Source organism: Xenopus laevis, chromosome 9_10L, assembly GCF_017654675.1.
Source record: "Xenopus laevis strain J_2021 chromosome 9_10L, Xenopus_laevis_v10.1, whole genome shotgun sequence".
NCBI classification, from domain to species: domain Eukaryota; kingdom Metazoa; phylum Chordata; class Amphibia; order Anura; family Pipidae; genus Xenopus; species Xenopus laevis.
The window spans coordinates 8,708,222-8,732,623 of record NC_054387.1 but is presented as its reverse complement, the minus strand read 5'-3'; the positions used below and the strand labels follow the sequence as shown (position 1 = coordinate 8,732,623).

At 41.1% G+C, this 24,402-nt stretch overlaps 1 protein-coding gene across 2 annotated transcripts in view; it reads left to right on the top strand.

Moving 5' to 3' along the window:
- Window positions 1-24,402, top strand: part of ada.L (adenosine deaminase L homeolog) — a 41,279-nt gene that overhangs the window by 1,729 nt on the left and 15,148 nt on the right. For both annotated transcript variants that reach the window (XM_041575818.1, XM_041575819.1), the window contains exons 2-4: window positions 20,515-20,576; window positions 21,690-21,812; window positions 22,827-22,970. In XM_041575818.1, the coding sequence (XP_041431752.1) occupies window positions 20,515-20,576; window positions 21,690-21,812; window positions 22,827-22,970 (329 nt within the window). The remainder of the gene's footprint in view (window positions 1-20,514; window positions 20,577-21,689; window positions 21,813-22,826; window positions 22,971-24,402) is intronic.

Genomic DNA, 24,402 nt, shown 5'->3' with positions numbered 1-24,402 from the left:
CCCAACCCTTTATCATTTGTTCTATGAATTGCGCAAGTTTTTTTTTTTTTTGGATGATCATTGCAGGGGACAGTTGAGTCGAGACTCTTTCTATTCAAGTCAATGGGAAGCAGGTTGGAGCACTTGGTAACCCTTCTTATAGGAAGATAACACAACATAATGCCATTTAAGTATTATTTATTATTTGTTAATATCCTGTGCTTTCGGGAGTTAAACATGGGGGATAACGTAACTCCTGAGGCTGCAGCTAAACAGCAATAACGACAGTGAATCTGAGCATTGATTCCTTATCCCCTTTCCCTTGTTCCTTTTCTATTGATAAATGAGAATGATTGATATATACACACATAAATATATATATATATATATATATATATATATATATATATATATATATATTCCATAATGTACTTTATCAAGTTGCAAATGTATATATGCCCATGTGCATAGGGAGGCATCTCTGTATATGTATGATCTTTGGACTGTACCAAGTCCATATTTGCATTGTTTTGGGGGTGAGGGGCAAGTCATGGCTTGTTCATTATCACTCAATATAGAGCGATGGAGAGTAGGAAAAGGTAAGCGCAGATGATTGGGAGGAACATGAGTTGGCGTGGAATAATACCGTGACAATGGCCTCCTTGTTCACCTTTAAATTAACGGTTAGTCTGATGTAGAGAGGGATATTCTGAGACAATTTGCAATTGGTTTTCATTTTTTATTATTTGTGGTTTTGGAGTTATTTAGCTTTTTATTCAGCAGCTCTCCAGTTTGCCATTTCAGCCATCTGGTTGCTAGGGTTCAAATTCCCCTAGCAACCATGCACTGATGTGAATAAGAGACTGGAATATGAATAGGAGAGGCCTGAATAGGAAGAGGAGTAATAAAAAGTAGCAGTAACAATACATTGGTAGAGTTGTTTTTATAGAGGGGGTCAGTGACCTCTGTTTGAAAGCTGGAAAGAGTCAAAAGCCATTGGCATGGCTGAACGAGTCACTGTATTTTGTTAGAAAGTGCCAGGATGAATAGAAAAAGGGAGGGAAGGTTTCTCTGTTAATCATGAAACCCAGAAGTTCGGTGGGAATTCATGGGGAGGCTGAACCCATAGGCATGGGACCTGTATATATATAAAAATATGGGATCTGTTGATTGGAAATCCATTATCCACAAAGCTCCTAATTAGGGGAAGGCCGTCTCCCATCGATTCCATTTTAGCCAAATAATCCAAATTTTTAAAAACAATTTCCTTTTTCTGTGTAATAATAAACAGTAGTTTGTACTTGATCCCAACTAAGATATAATTAATCCTCATTGGAAGCAAAACCAGCTTATTGGGTTTATTTAAGGTTTACATGATTTTCTAGTAGACTTAAGGTATAAAGATCCAAATTACAGAAAGATCCGTTACCCGGAACACCCCAGGTCCAGAGTATTCTGGATAACAGGTCCCATGCCTGTATAACTATAGACAGTACAGGTATGGGATGCGTTATCCGGAAACCCGTTATCCAGAAACCTCTGAATTATGGAATGGATGTCTTCCGTAGACTCCCATTATAATGAAATAATCCAAATTTGTAGAAACGATTTCCTTTTTTCTGTGTAATAATAAAACAGTCGCTTGTACTTGATCCCAACTAAGATATAATTAATCCTTATTGGAAGCAAAACCAGCCTATTTCATGTTCAAATTAATTGTAAGTAGAATTAAGCCATGGAGATCCAATTTACAAAAAGATCCCTTATTCGGAAAAACTCCAGGTTCCATAACTATATATAATATAGTAACCGTAATGTCTCGTTTAATATAGGTTACAAAAATCAAATTTCAATAGGTCGACATAAGACATAAGGGGTGAATTATGGAGGATCACGGCCCTAAGGCTAATGTCCTACTTGGCACCCAATTGGTCCGGCGCCTGCATCTAGGGACAAGATTGATATCTGCCCTGTCGCTGATCACGCATGGAAGGTTTTCCACTCCAAAAATTCGTGTGCTGTTAGCCTTAAGGTCTAACCCTACAAGGCAAACTTCACATAAGGAATTTAACAGAAAGGACGACAAAGCATTTAAACATTTTAAGGCTAAAGACTGATATTCTTGGATCTTAAAAAGTTACAGATTGCTGTATAGGAGCCATTATGAAGGCAAAATAGAAAACAAGGAACTGATTGATTCACTTGCAAAGAACAATCCCCCCAATATATACTAATACTAAAAGGATGCGGTTTGAGAGTGTGGGTCCATTGGAAATCGAATTTACGGTTTTTACAGGTTTCCTTGTGTTATTTTCTCCTTTTTATAAGCTTGTTTTATATAAGAGCCAATGGTACAGGAATTACACTGTAGGAGTAGAGAAGGCTTAGCACAAACTAGATTGTCAGATTAGTTCTGGTTGTAATTGGTGTTGAAAGATTTATAGGGAATAGTGATGGGCGGATTTGGGGTGTTTGGCTTCGCCGAAAAATTTGTGAATTTCCCACGAAATTTGCAAAACTGCGAAAAATTTTCGAAACAGCGCCGGTGTCATTTTTTTTATGCCGGCGTCCGTTTTTGGCGAAATTGCACCGGTGTCCTAAAAAATTTCACCGGAGTCCATTTTTTTTTACTCCAGCAAATTTTCACGTCGGTTTTGCGTATTTATTCTCCGGCGGCTAATTGCGGGAATTCAAGCAAATTTGCGCCTGCAGAATAAATTCACCCATCATTAATAGGGAATTTCCAATGACAGAACCATGCAGAACTTTTCCATCCATCCAGGATGGGTCTGGTTCATTCGTGCGGGAGGGGGGCGGGGTTTAGACAAACTGGTGATCTGGGCAGCAAATTAGATTCTGTGTTGATAAATGGAAGTTTAAGCACCTAGAATGTTAAAATATGCAGACTATTTATATGCTTAATGGGACTGAGATAGTAGAATCCTTGATAGAGAAGGACCTTGGAATACTTGTGGATAATAAACTGAAGCGCTAGCAAAAAAAATGCCAGTCAGCAGCAAGGGCTGTTAAGATGTTATCTAATATTTAAAGGGTTATAGAGTCAAAGAAGGAGAGTGTAAATGCCTCATCTTAAGGGCAGTTTAGTTCTCGAACTCTCAAAAGAGACATTAGATTAATTGCTCAACCGAACCCTTTTCTCTGCAGCTGCAGGCAACATGCTGTGAGTCGCTGACAGAGAACACCTGCTGCAGGGGCGGAACCATGTAACAGCAGAAGGGGGGGTGGCTAAATAGGGATCCCTGACACCACTGCCTGCAGTAAGTGACTGATGACAGCATGAGTCTGCAATTTACAATGCAATAATGACAAACCGCATGGTTGAGCTGCTTCTCTAAGAACAAGGGTAGTTTAAGAAAACATAGTAATGAACCATTTTTAGCGCAAAAGCCTACAAGGTATAAACACAGTAAAACCCGATGTGTGAAAACTTAATTTACCTTTACTAAAGTTTAGTATATTTTCTAGAATTGTAACTGTTCCCATTTTATGATCACTATGTAAGGACCAGTAGATCCAAAGATACAGGGGCACCTTAAGGCTAAGGCCACACTAGGCGATAGCGCCGCGATTTGACTCGCGGCGACTTTTCGCCGCGACTTTTAAGCCGCAATCGCTGGGGAAACTTTTGCGCTGGCGTCTATGGGGAATCGCGAAAAATCGCCAGCGTAAAAACACACGCGGCGATCTTTTTTCTATTGTCGCTCGAAATCGCCTAGCGCGGCAATTTCGAGCGACAGTAGAGAAAAGATCGCCGCGTGTGTTTTTACGCTGGCGATTTTTCGCGATTCCCCATAGACGCCAGCGCAAAAGTTTCCCCAGCGATTGCGGCTTAAAAGTCGCGGCGAAAAGTCGCCGCGAGTCAAATCGCGGCGCTATCGCCTAGTGTGGCCTTAGCCTAAGGGCAGAGACACACGGTCAGATTCGGGAAGATTAGTCGCCCGGCGACAAATCTCCTCTTCTTCGGGCGACTAATCTCCCCGAACTGCCTTCCCCTGCCTTCAGCCGGCTAGAATGTAAATCCCCGGCAGGGTGGAACTGGAAGCGCTTCGTTTTCCGAAGTTGCCGCACAAGAGGATTGGGAGCCTTTTACTGTAAAGCCTCTTTCAGAAGAGGCCCACACACACTCCAACTGTGTAGAGGAGAGGTCAGAGCGTAGCTCAGGTGGCCCTGGGGATTGGTCTGGTCTGGCGGGGCCCACAAGATTTTTACCCCATTCTCCTGTTGGCCAGTCCAACCCTTTATACAACATATAAATAAGTTTCTACTTTTCACAATATAAAAGTAGGTGAATATTTGGACGTGTTTCGATCAGTTTGAGCTGATAAGTGTCTAACATTCTTCATGGGGGCAATTATTAACAGAGAAGACAAGATCTGTGAACTAGAGTCCTGCGCGGAACCAATTTGTTAAACCGGAACCCGACCTGGGACCTGCAACCCACACCCCGACCCACTTTCTTACCCGATTGGACCCGCTACCCGACCCGCAAGTATCTTATCCGCAACCCGATCTGCGAATCAGGAAGTGCTCTCATTGTAAACCAGAAGTGACATCATCAGAAGTAGGCATGATCAGAAAAACTCTATTGAAAAGACCCGCAGCCTGACCCACGATCCGCAAACTTGCAGAACCACCGACCTGCATCTATACCTGCACCTGAAACTTCTACCCAAAGGTTACTCGTTTTTTTTGCAGGTACCCGACCCGCTGCAGGACTCCAAACTGTGGTCTACCTGGGAGGCACAAGAGCTATATGGTAGAAGAGGAGCTTGAAGGTTGTTTAGGTGCACACAACAACCGATAGAACAATGGGGGAACCCAGACCACAAATAACACCTTGAACTGAAGTCTGGAGCCTCCTGGTCTAAGGGAAACCCAGAAACCCAGGTTTGACTTTCATATCAATTCTTGGACAAAACTCTTAATTGACCTCTCCATTATCCCCGTCCCATACCGCTAGGTCTAAAGATCCCACATGCATTCCAGTGGTGATAAATAATGTAAATGCCTTCTAATAATGGAAAGACACTGCCTACGAAAAAATTCCCACATGCAACGACGACAGTAAAAATTGACACAAGGAGGAACAGCCAAGATCAGCAGGGGCCAGCACCGCCGAGCATATAGGAATCCAGGCACTTGAGCCAAAATGTCAAGGAACTGAAGTGTCACAAAGTCCCCATGAAAAAGAACAAAATGCTGGGATACTAAAAATATACCGTGATACAAAAACAGAATGTCATGGGAGCAGAGAAGTTTACATATATTTTGTGGCATCTGATGTTGTGTATGCAAACTCTACTCAAAGGTTTGATTTTTGTCTTGATAATGGTAGTCAAGTAAATCTGGTTTTTGTCTTACTCCTCTGTGACCCAACCCAAGCAGCGTTATTTTTTTTTGATGTAGGAACATGAAGGACGGCATGCTATTGCCAAAAATGGGCCAACATTTTCCTTCATATAGAGAACACAATATTTTAATGTGTGTTGCCCCATATTGTGAGGAAGACACAAGGCATAACTCTATGAGAGCACTGCATTTTAAACATGCACTTCACCAGACTTTATGGTACATTTTGTAGTTCTTGCTTGTTTATAGGCTGCTATGGGTTATACTAAGCTCCTAATCTCTACTGCTACATAAAGATCACTACTGGAGTTTGAGGACACCAAGCAAGTAGTGGGCCTAGTCAAGAGCTCCCTTGCCAACAAGCATCTAGGCCACCCTATTCTCTAAAATGCTATTTGTTATCTACAGATGTTGACAGACTAAACCAGATAGGGCCACACCAGGCAGCTTAAATGCCCATTTGGCCAAAGACTAATGCCAGGAACATAAGTACAGAAGATATCTCAAAGTCAAAGGCCAACTGTAGATGCCTTCATATCAGCAATCCATTGGACAACTGTAAATAATTTCTTTATAAGTGTAGATCCATCCTTCCAGCCATGAGATCCCCATAGGCCTGATGACAGGAAGAACAATGGAGATGGATTGGGTGAATCAGGGAAGGACAATGAGATCTATGAAATAAGGTAAAATGTCAAGACATAATCACTGAAGCAAAGCAGGAGGTTATCTTCTTTTGTTCAACAGTGAAGCCAACGCCATATCAGATGTCTCTCCACTGACTGTCAGCTGATTAAATGTCACACGGAAAAAGCATGTCTGTCTCTCTTTATCAGGCTGCTAAATGAGGCACAGTCCACAGCAAACGACAGTATCAGAGCACACGTGTAACTGAGAGGCCAAGCAGAAGTCAATTTGACTCAAACGCACTGCTGATACCGTGCAGAGGCCATCTTGGGGCACACGAGATTTTCTAGATTTGTTCTGCCTTCTCAAATATCAGCTGGTGTGTAGAATGTCGTTCCAGCAGTTTTCGTTTAATAAAAAAGGGAAGCAAACTCTAATGTTAATGGTTACATAACATTACAGAGATATAGAGAACTTCTTCTGAATCTGGAACTTAGGGAAGTGTTACTGTGGCACTTCCCTACTAAATAAATCCTGTTATTGTTATTGGTTTATATAAATATCTTGATATGATGATAATGATGATACATGCTCCTCATCATGAGTCCTCTAGACTTCTTTAATGATTTTATATGGTTGGCAGCAGCATCCTTCCAATGACAGCGACCCATGTTATACCCTCCAACTTGGACCTGGTTCAGAAAGTGGTTGGGCAGGAATGCAATCTGAAGACTACTGTTAATATCTCACTTACATGTACATATAAGAGAAGATCAAAGATTCCATGAAAGACAATTTGGCTTTCCAAAATGGCGGTCAAAAATATTTCTAACGCCTAAACAGCTGATCCTGTTGATGAAAGTGTTATGAAGTGCCGAGTCTGGTTGACATTAGAACTTCTGCATATGGACCCAATTAGAAAATACAAGGACACTGTCGGACTGGGCCAAGTAGGGCCATCAAAGAAACTGACATTGAGGGCCCCACTACCAACACCATTTCCACCACTGCCTATAAAGAAAGGGCTGATGGAGATTGCCCTTGGCCAAGGCCTACCAGGAGACCTTCTGGAACTCTGGCACACTAGTCCAACCCTCTAATTGAACAGCTTAGTAAAGCCCCACTTTGTTTGAGATATTAGATGGGGGAGTGGATTCAAGTTCTAAGTGTAGACAGGATAAATTGAACCATCTTTGTGTCTAAAGGCGTTAATGAGATGTTCTAAGGTTAGTCCAGATTTTCATGGCTATGAGGAACAGGGGCTTCATGGACAGTAACATGGATCAGGGTGGGGCAATGACTGATCTGGATTTAGGATTGAACCATGGGTTTTATTTATTCCTCCTACGCCCAAAGACATGACATTTATGTTCAGTCGGCCGGAGATTATTGCAGCTGCATATTATTTACAACAGGCAAATACTGTATTGTGGTCCAGTTAATCTGCACAGTGGCAATGCAAAAGAACTGCCAATTGCAATCAGGAGACATATCCTATTTGGTTAGAGAAGAATAAACTGGCTTGGGTGCCAACTTTTTTTTTTTTTTTACTTAGTGGATATTGTTTACCAGCATTATTTTCTCTGTGTTCAATGAACATGTGACAAGCTGAGCTGCATTTGTTTGGCTTCAGGCCAGACACATTTTGCTTTTTAGTGGAACAGTGTGGTTATCTAGTGTTCGTTGAGTGCCAAGTTCATAGTCTGACCTTTCATTGAAACGTTGAATGTTATGGTTGCTGCACTTCGGGTTGTCTTCGAGGTGGGTGTTATTTATATAAAGGTGATGTGCCATTTAGCTATTGGCAGGAGCCATCTTGCCCTTCTGCTCTGCTTTGTTATTCCTCACTCTTCTTACCTACAGCTTCTTCTCTGCAGGGAACCAACCATGTTTGAGCTTTCCTATAAACAATAGTCTACAAAATAAAGGGGGCACTCCAGATGTACCCCAACTAGTGATGTGAGGGTCAAGACAAACTCGACCTACACCCGATCCAACCCAAGCCCACAAACGCCCACCTCCTCACCTCTATTTATGGGCCTTCGTTGACCCCTCCCTGCCAATGATATTGCAAAAGGGGCAGGGCGAGCACGCACCTATAAAACCAGAAGCCAGCAGTGTAAGGCAGGGAGAGCAGGCAGAAGAGCTCAACCCAAACCCACCCGCAAATGGCATGCTAAGGTCGTCCCAAACCCGCCAGACCCATGGGTATCAAGCCAGCTGGCACATCACTATCCCCGACCACCAACTTTATTTCCAACACTCTGAAATGCTAGAGCCGAGTCTCTCTGGCACACTGAAATGCTACAGCCAAGTCTCTCCAACACACTGAAATGCTAGAGCCGAGTCTCTCTGGCACACTGAAATGCTAGAGCCAAGTCTCTCCAACACACTGAAATGCTAGAGCCGAGTCTCTCCGACACACTGAAATGCTAGAGCCGAGTCTCTCCAACACACTGGAATGCTAGAGTCAAGTCTCTCTAATACAGAATAATGCTAGAATTAAGTCTCTCTAATACAGAATAATGCTAGAGCCAAGTCTCTCTAACACACTGAAATGCTAGAGCAAAGTCTCTCCGACACACTGAAATGCGAGAGCCAAGTCTCCCCGACACACTGAAATGCTAGAGTCAAGTCTCTCTAATACAGAATAATGCTAGAATTAAGTCTCTCTAATACAGAATAATGCTAGAGCCAAGTCTCTCTAACACACTGAAATGCTAGAGCAAAGTCTCTCCGACACACTGAAATGCGAGAGCCAAGTCTCCCCGACACACTGAAATGCTAGAGCCAAGTTGCTCAACAAGTACTAGACATTAGCAGAACCGGCAACGGGAGGGGTCATTGCCCCGTTCTTATTTCCCTACATTTCACATACAATTAGCAGATCCGCTCTGTCTGGCTAGCGTGGCCATTAATAAGCAAATTTACAAAAATTGTGCCTCTTGTGTGAAGTCAAAGCCTTAGCATAGGGAGGGTGCACATTATATACCCTGCGGGCAATGAGCAATTAGTAAAACCTGCAGCACTTATATTGTTATAGGATTATGCTGTTTCCTTTCTTTTTTTTTCATTGAAAGGTTCTTTCTGGAGAGATAGAAACAATAATGTATATGTCCAAACCTTAGACATGTCAACTAACCCCAAGTAGGGTTGCCACCTTTTCTGGAAAAAAAATACCGGCCTTCCTATATATTTATATTTTTTCCCATATTAATAACATTGGGATCAAAGATCATTTTTGCCGGCCAGGCCAGTAAAATACCGACCAGGTGGCAACCCTAACCCCAAGTCATTACGGTGATCCAGCCCTGGCTTTTTTTAAACCAGATTTCTCTTTATTTTAAGTCATACCATGAAATAAGGTCTCAAAAAAAAAAGCCCAGAGTGGGTTGCTACCAACCCATGCCCAATCCCAACCTTTCTTAGGCCAATCCAGAAACCTACCCAACCTGGTGCACCGTCCTTCCTTATACCCATGTCCACCCTACTCCAACGTTACTGGAGAAGGAGGGTTGGTAAGCACCAGTATAAAACTATATATATAAAATGTATATGGCTGCCTGAAAGAAGGGAAACTCAGAGGGAGCCGACACCATGGGCAGGGTGCAGCCAAGACAAAGTTCAGACCCAATGGAAAAGCGATACACGGGCTTGAACCCATCCAACCCATGAGTTCTGTGTGTTTCATGCCAGCCCGTCCAATACTAGTGTGTAACCCACATCACTTACAGTCAAGTTACAGCCAGGCATTGTATCTTGCTCACCGCTTCTCACAAGCCGGAATAACCCAACTATTATACATTTCTTTTTAACACGAAACCCCGATACCAATTTAATGTTTTAGCATTCTGCTCCTTTTCCAGTGGGTGCATTTCCTGGATTTTACGTTTTTCTGCATTTTAAGCCATTTATTTACAGTTAAACCCCATCTTAACCCTCCCTTCCATTTTATGGTTCTGAGCCTTATATTTTGGTTTTTCCTTTTTTGTTTCCTGGAAAATGTTTCTTGAAAAACAGGGTTTGCCTGTATGCCCGCCCTGCTAATGGTGTAATATCAGCAAGCCAAAACTGCACCGTAATCTGTGTTGCACTTACTAAGTGCAAATTAGCACAGAAATAATTGCACATTTGCGCCCTTTTCACTGGAGAGGGACTTTATAAATGCTGCCCATTATCTTATAACAAATGCTGAAGTTTGGATAACATGAGTTAAACAAAGAACGGATTGTTTATGTTGTATGATTTCAATACAAGTATTTTCCTTAGTATCACTCTGTTTGGATGGCTTAGCGATGTTTATAAACAGATAAAGATAAAAATCTGCTGTTGGCAAATGTTATTCTAGTTACCCTTTAAACCTCTCTGCAGCCGTCTGAACACTTGAGCTACAAGCACAGGTCAGGCGTATCCTTTACTCAGTGTAACTCCCAGACATGATGGAAAATCTCCAAGAGAATTAACAGGATCTCACCCCAAACCAAAGAACTGCTCTGTTGTACCAAAAACGAAACGCCTTTTCTTGGCGAGCAATGCAGTCGTATAACGGGGTGGCAAAACATCATTATCAAAACATATCTGACAGTTTAAAAAAACTGAACGTCTACAGTTCTCTCCTCCTGGCGGGAGATCAGAAAGACGGCAAATTCTAAAAATATTCCTATTAATGTCAGGGCGTCCGAGGATCAGATATTCAACTGCAGCTTCTCGGCTGACTGCACCGCTACCATATTAACTGACCAGAAATGAAAATATTGCAGCTCTCATTTGTGTGTATTCAAGGGAAAATATATTTGCATTGTAGCCTATGAGGAAAAACGCTGAGGCAGTTCGGGGAGATAGTCGCTCAAAAGACGAGGCGATTAGTCGCCAGGCGACAAAATCTCCCCGAACCTCCTCGCGTGGCCTTACCCTAAACATTTATAGTGTTTCGTGTTCAGGGTAATGGAAACACCATTGTGATATATAGTGATGCCTAAGTTTCATTCTGAAACACTCATAAAAAAAAGTTGTGGGTTAATAGTTAAACCATAAGCTGATTCATATATGTGTGGGCAGCCATCTACTAAATGATGTTCATAGCAGCAAAATTGACCTTATTTTATCAAAATAGCCCATTGTAAATGTTGAGTCGATAGTAATGCATTTTAAATGCAAACATGTTATTAACAAGCTCTGAAGGCAACATCAGAAAGGTGATAAGATTATAGGATTGGACTTTATTGCCCTAACATTCCTTATGAGCGAGCTACAATCAATACACCCAGGACAAAAGTTTCAGTTGCCCTTTAGACAAAGAGAAAAACAGGGATCTTAAAGGAGACTCCTAAAAATAGTAAAGGAGACATTGGCTGTACATAGTGAGTTGGAGGCTAGATGTGTTGTTATTGAGTTGGAGGCTAGATGTGTTGTTATTGAGTTGGAGGCTAGATGTGTTGTTATTGAGTTGGAGGCTAGATGTGTTGTTACTGAGTCGAAGGCTAGATGTGTTGTTACTGAGTTGGAGGCTAGATGTGTTGTTACTGAGTTGGAGGCTAGATGTGTTGTTATTGAGTTGGAGGCTAGATGTGTTGTTACTGAGTCGAAGGCTAGATGTGTTGTTACTGAGTTGGAGGCTAGATGTGTTGTTGTTGAGTTGGAGGCTAGATGTGTTGTTACTGAGTTGGAGGCTAGATGTGTTGTTATTGAGTTGGAGGCTAGATGTGTTGTTACTGAGTTGGAGGCTAGATGTGTTGTTACTGAGTTGGAGGCTAGATGTGTTGTTACTGAGTTGGAGGCTAGATGTGTTGTTACTGAGTTGGAGGCTAGATGTGTTGTTACTGAGTTGGAGGCTAGATGTGTTGTTATTGAGTTGGAGGCTAGATGTGTTGTTATTGAGTTGGAGGCTAGATGTGTTGTTACTGAGTTGGAGGCTAGATGTGTTGTTACTGAGTTGGAGGCTAGATGTGTTGTTATTGAGTTGGAGGCTAGATGTGTTGTTACTGATTCGGAGGCTAGATGTGTTGTTACTGAGTTGGAGGCTAGATGTGTTGTTACTGAGTTGGAGGCTAGATGTGTTGTTGGTGATACAAACAACTGGAGTGTAATTGGCCAATAACTGCTCCAGTAGGAACACTAGATGATCTGACTGCCTTCTGCAACCTAATAGAATCAGACTGTCCCACCGAACAGAATTTTTGGGGTTCAAGTCAATCTTTGTTGACCAGTATTTGGGCAAGGCTGCCCCACCAACAAGGTGAGAATTTGTTGTCATATAATTATTGTTCCAGTAACAGACTTCAGTTGTCCTTTGTCCTGGTCATGACGATCTACAATAGCAAATAAGGCCGACAAGGTGAACCTGTGCCACCACCAACTGCTTTTTTTTTTTTTTTTTTCCAAATATCTGTTTATTAAAGTTTTAAACAACATAGGAAGTGGGGATACAGAAAGGAAAAGGGGGATGAAGGATACAAGATTATCAACAGACATGTTGTTACACATTACATTAGGCCATGATGAGTAATCTGATAAAGAAACAATGCACATAGTCACAATGTAAGCTTGTAGGTAGGGGAGAGAGAAGCAGAGGAATCTCTGTAGCAGATTAGTATATTTCAGTTAGGGGATAGTCCTTTTATAGTAGTCAGATTCCTTAAAAGAAAGCCAACTATACCATTTTGAGCTGTAAGTATTGGATTGGTCTACCGAAAAGAGAGAGAGTTGTTCAAATTTATGGATTTCTTCTATTTTCCTATACCAATCTCGCAATGTCGGGGTTGTAGGTTGTTTCCAATGAAGCGGGATCAGAATCTTGGCCGCATTCAATAGATGTGGCTCTATGGTGGACATGAAGTCATGGAGGGATTTTTCCATGTGAAAAAGTAATAGATACGCTGGATCGTCAGGTATATCAAAGTTTAGTATGTGCCGCATGGCAATTCTGATGTGTCCCCAGAATACTTGTATGAGTGGACACGTCCAGAAGATATGCATTAATGTACCAATTTCTAACCCACATCTCCAGCATATCCCATTGGAATTTTTATATATAAGTTTAAGCCGGGAGGGAGTCAGGTACCATCTAGTAGCTATCTTATAGTTTGTCTCTTGGATTCTGCAACATCTACTACTCTTAAAAAGTTTTGTCAGAAAATCACTGAACTGATCCTCCTGAAAGTCGATAAGGAGATCTTTAGACCATGAATTTAGGTATGAAGGGCTAACGTATTGCTGAGAATTGCGCAGTAGAGCATAAATTTGTGATATATTGTGCCGCGGGGGAGAGCTTGACGAGCACATTGTTTCAAATGGTGTTAGAGCTCTACCTAATGTGACTGAACCTCCTAGACTTTGATAAAAATGTTTTATCTGAGCGAATTTAAAATGATCCGCTTGCGTAAATGGTTTAGCCTCCTGGAAATCTGTTTTGGAAATAAAGTCCCCTTTAGTGATAAAGTGCAGCATCTGACCACCAACTGCTTTAGGTGCTTCCAGTCTGGGAACGAGTGTAATTCTAGTAGAACTTGATCGATCATTATTATATCACCCAGTGTAACAGTCTCTATAGCCAGTCAATAACTGCAATTGTATTATCTTTGTGTTATAGCACAAGAATGTTACCTTGCTCCAAAATCACTGCACACATCACAAGTCACCCATATAGTGGCAGATATTCTAGCTTGTCATTGGCAGACCCTGGTCCATGTCTCACACCAAAACAATTGAATTGACTAATGTTTGGTCAGATATCAATGGGCCAAAACTGAAGCTCCTGTTGGCCAGAAGCTGTCTTAAAGGGTTTGTTAACTTTTAGTCTGATGTAGAGAGGGATATTCTGAGACAATTTGCATTTGGTTTTCATTTTTTATCATTTGTGGTTTTTGAGTTGTTGAGCTTTTTATTCAGCAGCTCTCCAGTTTGCAATTTCAGCAGTCTGGTTGCTAGGGTCTAAATTACCCTAACAACCATGCATTGATTTGGATAAGAGACTGGAATATGAATAGGAGAGGCCTGAATAGTAAGAGGAGTAATAAAAAGTAACAATAACAATAAATGTGTAGCCTATGGGGAAAACACGCTGAGGCAGTTCGGGGAGATTGTCACTCAGAAGACGAATATATATATATATATATATAATACACAAAAGCCATGAATATCCTGTAAATTATATCCTTATAAACCGTGAGTAGTGATGTCATTAGTTATAAACGGTGAGTTCTGATGTCATTTCTGTCACATGACTCATTGAAATGTGTGTATTATAATAAATAAAGAACCCCCACTTGCAAAATATGAAGATATTAGAAGTTACCTCGGAGTTCCATGACCTGTATAAAAACACTCGGCCTTCGGCCTCATGTTTTTATATGGTCATGAAACTCCTTGGTAACTTATAATATCCTTATATTTTACAAGAGGGGGTACTTTATTCACTATATATATATATATTTATATATTACCAAGGAAAGCCGGCACTCTCGAATAAAAAGTTTATATGCCTGGGTGCAGTATCCATAATTTTAGCCACAGGAAATCCAAGAAGATCTGTACTCACAGGCAGGTCCGGACTGAGAATTAAAATAGGCCCTGGCATTTCAGGTACACAGAGGCCCAATCAGCCCACATAGAGGCCCAAACAGCTCCCACCAGCCCACTAAATAGTGACTTTCTATGGCACCTTATAGCAGCCCCTCTTTCATTTGCCAGAACCCACAGATTGCTCACCAGGGGCGCGCCGCCAATGAGGCGAGCTGAGCCACTCGCCTCAGGCAGCAGCGGCTGAAAGGATTCCAGGGGCGGCAAAAAGCCGCTCCTGCACCTTTAAGAGACGGATTTCCGGTTTTTGAACCGGAAATTCGGCTGTACTATTGCGAGAGAGCGCAATTGCGCTCTCCGCAATAGTGTTTCTGCCTCCCCTCCCGACACGTAAGTTGGTGAGGGGGTGCGGCATTGCAGGAGCCGCCTCAGGCGGCTCCTTAGTCTGAATCGCCGCTGCTGCTCACAGGTCTTACTACTTAAATAAAAATGTTTTTATTGCAGAGTTTACAGCCTAACATTTCGGCACTTTGAGAAAGGCCTTGGATGAGGCCAAAACTTTAGGCTGTAAGCTCTGCAATAAAAACATTTTTATTCAAGTAGTAAGACCTGTGTGTACGGATTCTCTTGGATTTCTTGTGTGTGTTTGTATATATGTGTATGTATGTGTATATATATATATATATATATATATATATATATATATATATATATAGACAAACAATCCCTGTGTTGTTTAAAGGGTAAGGCATTATTCAGTAGCAGTAGCACAAAATGTCGCTGTCTTAAATATATTGATAATGGGTTGAGTGCAGAGGAATCTTGTATTTGTCTATATGTATCTTGTGGTCACAGCCTCATTGCACCCCCGCCTAATGGTTTTAAAAAATAGTGGTGAGCACAACTTTCCCTTGTTTGTTATATATAGATAGAGATAGATAGATAGAGAGAGAGACACAGAGAGAGAGAGAGAGAGAGATTTTATGTAAGGGGGGAGGTTATTCTTACTGCTTTTCCCTGTCTAGTTGTAAATTCAGATACATGTGTGAGTAAATAGTAAGAGGAGTTGGTGTATAAGAGGCTGAAGGGGTTGGTATTTCAGTAGCAAATACCTGCGGTACATCATTTCCTGTTCCTAGTAATGAAGAGAGAAGCCACTGCAATGGGATTTCCTTGTTCCCCTCCGAGCTGCTCTCTCATTTATTATTGGCCGCCCAGGGGACGTTGCTCCAACTCCCGTCTGACTTGTCATGTTTAAGCTCCCGGGATGTTCCTGTGTAATTAGATTGGGGGAGAGAATCTGGCTGGTATTTCCGTCATAAGCCTGCGTCTGTTTTATACAGAGAACAAACTGTTCACCGAGTCTCCTGAGCATATGTAGAAATACCTTTAAGTTAAATGTTAATGTGGCCAATTCTTAGCAACTTTTCAATTAGTCTTCATTATTTATTTGTTATCGATTTTTGATTATTTGCCGTTGTTTGCTGACTGTTTCCAGCTTTCAAATCGGGGGTCACTGACCCCCATCTTAAAAGCAAATGCTTTGTAAAGCTACACATGTATTGTTCTTGCTACTTTTACTATTCTTTCTATTCATGACCTCTCCTATTCATATTCCCTTATTCAAATCAGTGCATGGTTGCTAGGGTGATTTGGACCCTAGCAACCAGATGGCTGAAACTGCAAACTGGAGAGCTGCTGAATAAAAAGCTAAATAACCTTGGTGTTAACTTTGATTATGATGTAGAGAGTGATATATTCTGAGACAATCTGCAGTTGATTTTCATTTTTTATTATCATTAACTTTTTATTCAGAAGCTCTCCAGTTTGCAGTTTCAGCAATTTGGTTGCTAGGGTCCTAATTATCCTGGCAACCATGTTTTGATTTGAATGAGACTGAAATATGAATAGGAGAGGCCTGAATAGAAAGATGAGTAATAAAAAGTAGCAATAACAATACATTTTTAGCCTAATAGAGCATTTGTTTTTTTAAATGGGGTCAGTGACCTAGAAAGAGTCCGAAGAAGAAGATAAATAGTTCAAAAACTATAAAAAATATATAATGATTGTCAATTGAAAAGTTGCTCAGAATTAGTTATTCTATAACATACTAAAAGTTAACTGAAAAGTGAACCACCCCTTTAACCAGACTTAGCTCACATCTCTAGACCAGAAAAAAAAGTAATCATGGTGCACAGTGATCCCACAATGTCTGCTGTCCAGGGTGCTGGACCCAGATTTACTGCTTACCAAGGTTTAACAGTTGAACCCAATAATCCACAGTTCTATTTCCCCTTACTTTATACATACAGCTGAATTGTGCTTAGTACAGGGGATACCTATGCTGTCATAGTTTTATGGGATCTCTCTGTACAGACTATGAGCAAACTTAGGGGACTGTTCCTGCTGAATTGTGCTTAGTACAGAAGAATATCTATGCTGCCATAGTTTTATGGGATCTCTCTGTACAGACTATGATCAAACTTAGGGGACTGTTCCTGCTGAATTGTGCTTAGTACAGGGAATACCTATGCTGCCATAGTTTTATGGGATCTCTCTGTACAGACTATGATCAAACTTAGGGGACTGTTCCTGCTGAATTGTGCTTAGTACAGGGAATACCTATGCTGCCATAGTTTTATGGGATCTCTCTGTACAGACTATGAGCAAACTTAGGGGGATGTTCCTGCTGAATTGTGCTTAGTACAGGGGAATACCTATGCTGCCATAGTTTTATGGTATCTCTCTGCACAGACTATGAGCAAACTTAGGGGGATGTTCCTGCTGAATTGTGCTTAGTACAGGGGAATACCTATGCTGCCATAGTTTTATGGGATCTCTCTGTACAGACTATGAGCACATTTAGGGGCTGTTCCTGTTAATGTTGTTGCCATTTATCTATGGTGCTATACCACTGACTATAACCACTATGGCATTACACTATATTGGGTCATACCACTTCTTCTAAGGAGATTATAACAAAACAGAAGGACTATGGAACGGGATAAGAATGGTTGTAAGAAAGGTCTTAATATTTAGATTGTACTTTTCATTGCACGGAAAATAAGAAAACAAAGGTATAACCATGCTGTGAAGGATGTAGTATGAATACAAATGTGACATGAATGTACCATTATAAATACATGAATAGCTTTAAAGTGTTTACCCAGTACTAGACTGTTCCTCTATCTATGCCATGTTGGGTAGGATAGTAAGGAAAACACTATTCTCTCCCATAGATCCCGTACAAGATATTCTTTCCCTCTTGACTGGAGTATAAGTTTGCAGCAAAAATCTTTCTGGAAAATAACAATAGAACTTTCTCTTACTGGGGAACAAACTGTCCTCTCGGGTCCAGTAAAATGTTCTGAATCTGCGCATGAAACAATTACCTATGACCTAATTACAACGACAAAGCAGGCAGAAAATTTAATTACTTTCACATCAAAAAGTGGCAGCTGCTCCAATGGGAAAATACAGCGAACAGAGGAAAAAATGTAATATCAGCTGTAAACTCCCACCTTCTGTGCATTGAAACAACAACTACTCTGCAGGACTACATGAAATGCTGTGCCCCGGCAATGCTGGAAGACTTTATATGGTCACAGAACAACCCCTCAGAGACTTCTAATATCCTTATCATTTACAGTAGGGGGTACATTATCCCTTATAATACATGAGTGATACTCAGAGTTCCCTGTATAACTCAGCCTGCAGCCTTATGCCTTTATATGGTCACAGAACAACCCCTCAGTGACTTCTAATATCCTTATCATTTACAGTAGGGGGTACATTATCCCTTATAATACATGAGTGATACTCAGAGTTCCCTGTATAACTCAGCCTGCAGCCTTATGCCTTTATATGGTCACAGAACAACCCCTCAGTGACTTCTAATATCCTTATCATTTACAGTAGGGGGTACATTATCCCTTATAATATATGAGTGATACTCAGAGTTCCCTGTATAACTCAGCCTGCAGCCTTGTGCCTTTATATGGTCACACAACCCCTCAGTGACTTCTAATATCCTTATCATTTACAGTAGGGGGTACATTATCCCTTAGAATACATGAGTGATACTCAGAGTTCCCTGTATAACTCGGCCTGCAGCCTTGTGCCTTTATATGGTCACAGAACAACCCCTCAGTGACTTCTAATATCCTTATCATTTACAATAGGGGGTACTTTATCCCTTATAATACATGAGTGATACTCAGAGTTCCCTGTATAACTCAGTCTGCAGCCTTGTGCCTTTATATGGTCACAGAACAACCCCTCAATGACTTCAATTTCCTTATCGTTTACAGTAGGGGGTACATTATGCCTTCCTTATGATGTATTATCCACCCCAATGCTTAGAACTGCCATTGATTTCCATGTCCCCTAAAACTCCTGAAAGCCCAGGTAATATATCAGGATTCTGACATTGATATGTAATGTTGTTCCTTTGCCTGAGAAAGTCAGACATTATCATTAGTACATGACAACACATCTAATAAATGACTTCACAGCATTGGCAGTTTATCTCCCAATTACCCTTAACCATTAATTAGTTGCTGAATAATTTTCTTCCAGACCTCGGTGATAAGGAAAATGCTGAGCTACAGTTCTATGTTCTAGCGGCTGTGCCCTCTGCCCTAGAGAATTCCTCTCCCGGTGTGGCAGAATGTGCAGCACAGTTGACTATTTTGCTCAGTTATAAGGGTGTCATTGATTGAGGTGGGACCTAATTATTTATAGAACTGTCCAACATGTGTTCTGTCAGCTGTCGTTGCATTACAACTGGCAGCACTCAACACCAACTCAATGGCTGCAGTTTGGACAACATCAATACAAAGTGATGGTCACCATCGCCCCATCATGACCTGCCATTGCTTTCTTGGTCTACTGTCACTATCTTCCTCTACTGTCCCCATCTTGCTCTACTGTCCCCATCTTCCTCTACTGTCCCCATCTTGCTCTACTGTCCCCATCTTGCTCTACTGTCCCCATCTTTCTGGTAGTACTTCCATTCTTCCCATTGCAACTGCTGCTCTATGGGGCCACTGTATGTTGAGTCCCTTTGGCAATCTGTCCTTTTTGCACCTCCTGTTAGGTCACTGCTCCCGTTATGTACCCTGGAAGGTTAAACTGTTAAATCAGCAGCACGAGCCCATCAAAAACAACTAAAGTCAGCTGAAAACACAAGCACAAACCACATTACGGATACTGCTGAGTTGAGCCAGGTGGTGTTTGAAGTTATATACAATACTACTTGACTTGAGGAACCTCTACAAGAGCGTTATTTAATGTCATCCTATGGGGGGTACAACTAGCAAATACAAAATACATATATTGTGGTTTGAGCTACAAATACAACGATCAGAGAAACCCCCTTTCTTTTTCCCTAACCAGTTATCTTGTTTTTCCCACATCCCCCAATTATCTCCCTTCCATAAATACATAGCTCACCTGGGAACAGAGCAGCATTAAAGGACAAACCAACTGAAACAACCAATATCCAAGGTACAAGGATGTCTGTTCCAATCATTCTTTGGACACACACACCTTCAAAATTGTATGAAACCCTCATATTTAACAATGCATGGCAGCTTTAGTTGTGGGCACCATTTGATGTCATGCTAATGCAGGTTTCTATTATTCTATTTGTGTATTTCTATTTGGGTTTCTGATGGGGACCATGTTCAGGAGGACTCACCATACTTTCACTGGACAGGAGGTCCTATGATGAAGCTCCTGCATTGGCTTAGGCATTGGGTGGAAAAATAGGGTTCAAACAATGATTGTTTGTTTGACCAGGCAGATGCAAGTTCAGCAAGGGACAGCTGGAAGCCTTCTCTGGTATAAGTTCCTAGAGGTAAGAAGCCAGGAAAACCTTAATGTTGGCATAATGATAGTTAGGCTACAGATTAAGAACTGGAAGGTGAATACAAGGCCAAAATATGGTTTAAAGTATTTATTTAATGAAGGCACATGATGGATAAACTTCAATTTTAACATCATTTCCTCTCTTTATAGGTGGAACTCCATGTTCACCTTGATGGAAGCATCAAACCAGAAACGATCTTACATTTTGCAAAGTAAGAACTTCTTTATCGGTGAAGCTTTGGGCTCCCATGTCTAGAAGATGACTAAATCTAAACTAGTCATCATCCAGAGTTTTTGAATAAGATTATGACATCGGAGCAATCATGGTTGTCACTCAACCCCAGATAGACGGCTAAGCAAATTGACCCATGCTGAAACAGTTACTGAACATTTAGACAGTGTAAGATAGAATTTAATCCTTTTTTGTATAAATTCCCTATGAAGCATCCAGTTACAAGAATGCATCCCTAGCAGAGAAATATATGTATAATGAAATTGGAGCAAAATTGCTCTGCTGGGGCTCTAAACCATTGAGTAAATAAAGCAGATTTGCAAAGGCATGCTGGTTGCACAGAGGGTGTTGAGTTAGAAATGAGTCTCATTTTAAAACTAAATGAGACTCTGAAAGACTGGGAATGTCTTCCGCTGTAACTGTTTATCTATTTAGCACACAAACAAAATTTCAGCTGTCGTCCAAATGCTAAAGTGTGCTCTGAGCCAATCATAAAATAACTGTTAAATACGAAATCAATCCCTCACTGCATAATGGCAAGGCTCTATCAGCAGCAATGGGAATCTTGATCAGTAGGTTCTCCTTGAGAAGTATGAAGCTGGCCATAACCGAAAAGATCCGGTGGTTTGGCAAAGCACCAGAGAGAAGGTCTTCACCTAATGTGGGACAAGCAGTTGCCTAAATTGAGCTAAATTTGTCATTTGGCCAAGATCATGACCTATTCAGAACCACTGGTTGAGGACAGCTTCCATGGACTGATGCAGCCATTTACCAACAGGATCTTCAAAGCTGGCCCAAGCTAGATAGGTTTATGTATTTAGAACCCAATGTTGTGGTACTTCATGATTGTAAAGTGAAGCCAAGTGTGGTTCTATAGAAAAGCAATGCTTCACACCTATAGTAACCCCTTTTTCAAGTCTTATCTGGGCAAGGAGTTTCTAAAGCTTGGATATGACCATAGTGGTGGCATCTTTTTATTAGTAGATATGTGTTAGGTGGGGCATTATTTTGGACATGTGCACATGCTCATAAGCTACGGACTTTGTTTAGTCTTACCTTTTTATTTCATATATTTTTTTAAATGTATTTCCAGGAAAAGACAAATCAAGCTCCCCGCAGACACAGTGGAAGGCCTCCTAGAGCATGTTTCCTACAAAGAACCTCTGAGTCTAACCGAATTCCTCCAAAAATTCAATCATTACATGCCAGCAATAGCGTAAGTAACCTGCCTGTCGGCTTGCGGTTCCTGCATGACTACGTGCCAGCGAGAGCCCGGCTCACATCTGATGTTAATCAGCTATCAAGATAAGAGGGCCTGCGTTTCGCACACAATCCTTAGGGTAAAGCTGTTAACACACAAACAGATTTTGTCAGTTGATTTGAAGAGGTTTATTAACTAAGCCAGGGAAGGGCACCATGCCAGCCTTCTTGTTAAAGGCCAACTATCATCAGAATAAAAAGCAGTTGTGTTGCCTGAAAGCAATGATATTGTTCTGCATATTTCCTGGTACACCGGATGTATATGCACTGATTTATAATTGTGTTGCTCTAAATTTGGCCATACACTTCCCAATTCAGATGGATACCATATATGTGCCCACATGTGTACATGGCCACCGTCTTCTTCTGCCGATGTACCAATTGGACCACAGAATGGTTCAATCTCAACTTGACATACTCAGGCAAATTAAGACATGTATGGCCATCTTAACGCAACCTGCGACAGTGTCGGACTGGGGTGTCCAGGGTCCAGCACCTCCCAATTTCCAAAACCCCAACCATAGAAGGCCCCCGATTCACACAGCGAACCCCTCCCCACCACGTACCTCCATAAACTTCAACGCAGACCAGATAGTCTTCTCGTCTACTCTTCAAGGAGGATAAGTCATTGATAGGCCACCACCTTCCAAGTCCCAACACCCCAAACATAGAAGGCCCCCGATTCACACCGCGAATCCCTCCCCACCACGTACCTCCATAAACTTCAACACAGACCAGATAGTCTTCTCGTCTACTCTTCAAGGAGGATAAGACATTGATAGGCCACCACCTTCCAAGTCCCATCACCCCAACCATAGAAGGCCCCGATTCACACAGCAAAGCCCTCCTTGCCACGTACCTCCATAAATGTCCAACGCAAACCATACTAGAGACCATATAGGCTTCTAGTCTACACTTTAAGGAGTAGAAGAACTTCGTTGATAACCATTTTTTTTCTTCATCCATACAGAGGTGACAGAGAAGCTATAAAGAGAATCGCCTATGAATTTGTGGAAATGAAAGCCAAAGAAGGGGTGATTTATGTAGAAGTCAGATACAGCCCCCATTTCCTAGCTAACTCCAAAGTGGAACCCATTCCATGGGGCCAGAAAGAGTAAGTCACTGGCCATTTATCTGCAATGTCAAGCTGTTTGGATGAGGGTCTAGTCTACCTAGGGTGCTTTGCCTTTAGTATAGGGTAAATTGTTTTTCCTCCATATCCAGATCTTAGCTGTACACTGAAAGGCTGCCCTTCTCTGCCCAATTTTGCTGCAATGAATGGGCACAGATCCAGTACCGATCTCTTTATGGGTTCCTGGAACATTCATAGGAGAAGACCAACCTATTTGTAACATATGAACATTCACAAGGCTGCACCAACCTATAACCAGTCAGTGCATTAGAATATTCATTGACCAATCACAATATCAGACTGTAGCCAGAGCTTTCATATATTCACTAGTCTATGCCAAGCAGAGTCAGCAACCAACATTAACTGGTCCCTCATATGGGACAATTGGTATCCTTATTACAACATAATATGGGGAGGCCCATTTATCAAAGGTCGAATTTCAAATTCATGTTTTTTTTTAAAAAAACTCCCCCAAATTCGACCAATTGAAATGTATTAATAAAATCTCATTTTTAAAACTCTGGTGAATTCAATCAATCCGAAAACTTGAATCGAATTTAATTAGAATACAGTAGTTCACCTTCAAGTTAACTTTTAGTGTGTTGTAGAATAGCCAATTCTAAGCAAACTTTTCAATTGGTCTTCATTATTTATTTTTTAAAGTTTTTGAATGATTTGCCTTCTTCTTCTGACTCTCTCCAGCTTTCAAATGGGGGTCACTGACCCAATCTCTCCAAGGCTACAAATGTATTGTTATTGCTACTTTTTATTACTCATCTTTCTATTTGGGCCTCTCCTATTCCAGTTTCTCATTTAAATCAATGCATGGTTGCTAGGACTATTTGGATCCTAGCAACCAGATAGCTTAAATTGCAAACTGGAGAGCTGCTAAATAACTTAAATGCGCAAACAAAAACCAATCGCAAATTGTCTCAGAACAGCACTCTCTACATCAAACTAACAGTTTATTTAAAGGCAAACACTTTAAAAAACATGATTTGAGTTTTTTCTCCTAAAAAAAAAAAACTCCAGGAAAGCTGCAAATAGCTTCAAAATTGATCCCAGAACTTTCTCTCCCATTGACTCAAACAGCAATTTGGCAGGTTCTTGGTGGCGAATAGTCGAATTTGAATTCTTAAAGGGCCAGAGGATGCTAAATCTCGAAAATCAAATTTTATAAAAAGCCTCGAATCGGATTTCAATAACTCCCTAAACCTATTTGATCATTTTGACCATAAAAAAATTGAAAATTTGAATTTCGAATTCAAATTTTCAATTCGACCCTTGATAAATCTGCCCCTAAGTCTATACTTTAGTTGGAAAGTCAGTGCAAGAGATGCCACCCTAGAAATACCCCATTGTTGGTGAAGGCCAATAGGTAGAAAAGATGTCCATATTATATTGTCTTCTCCTT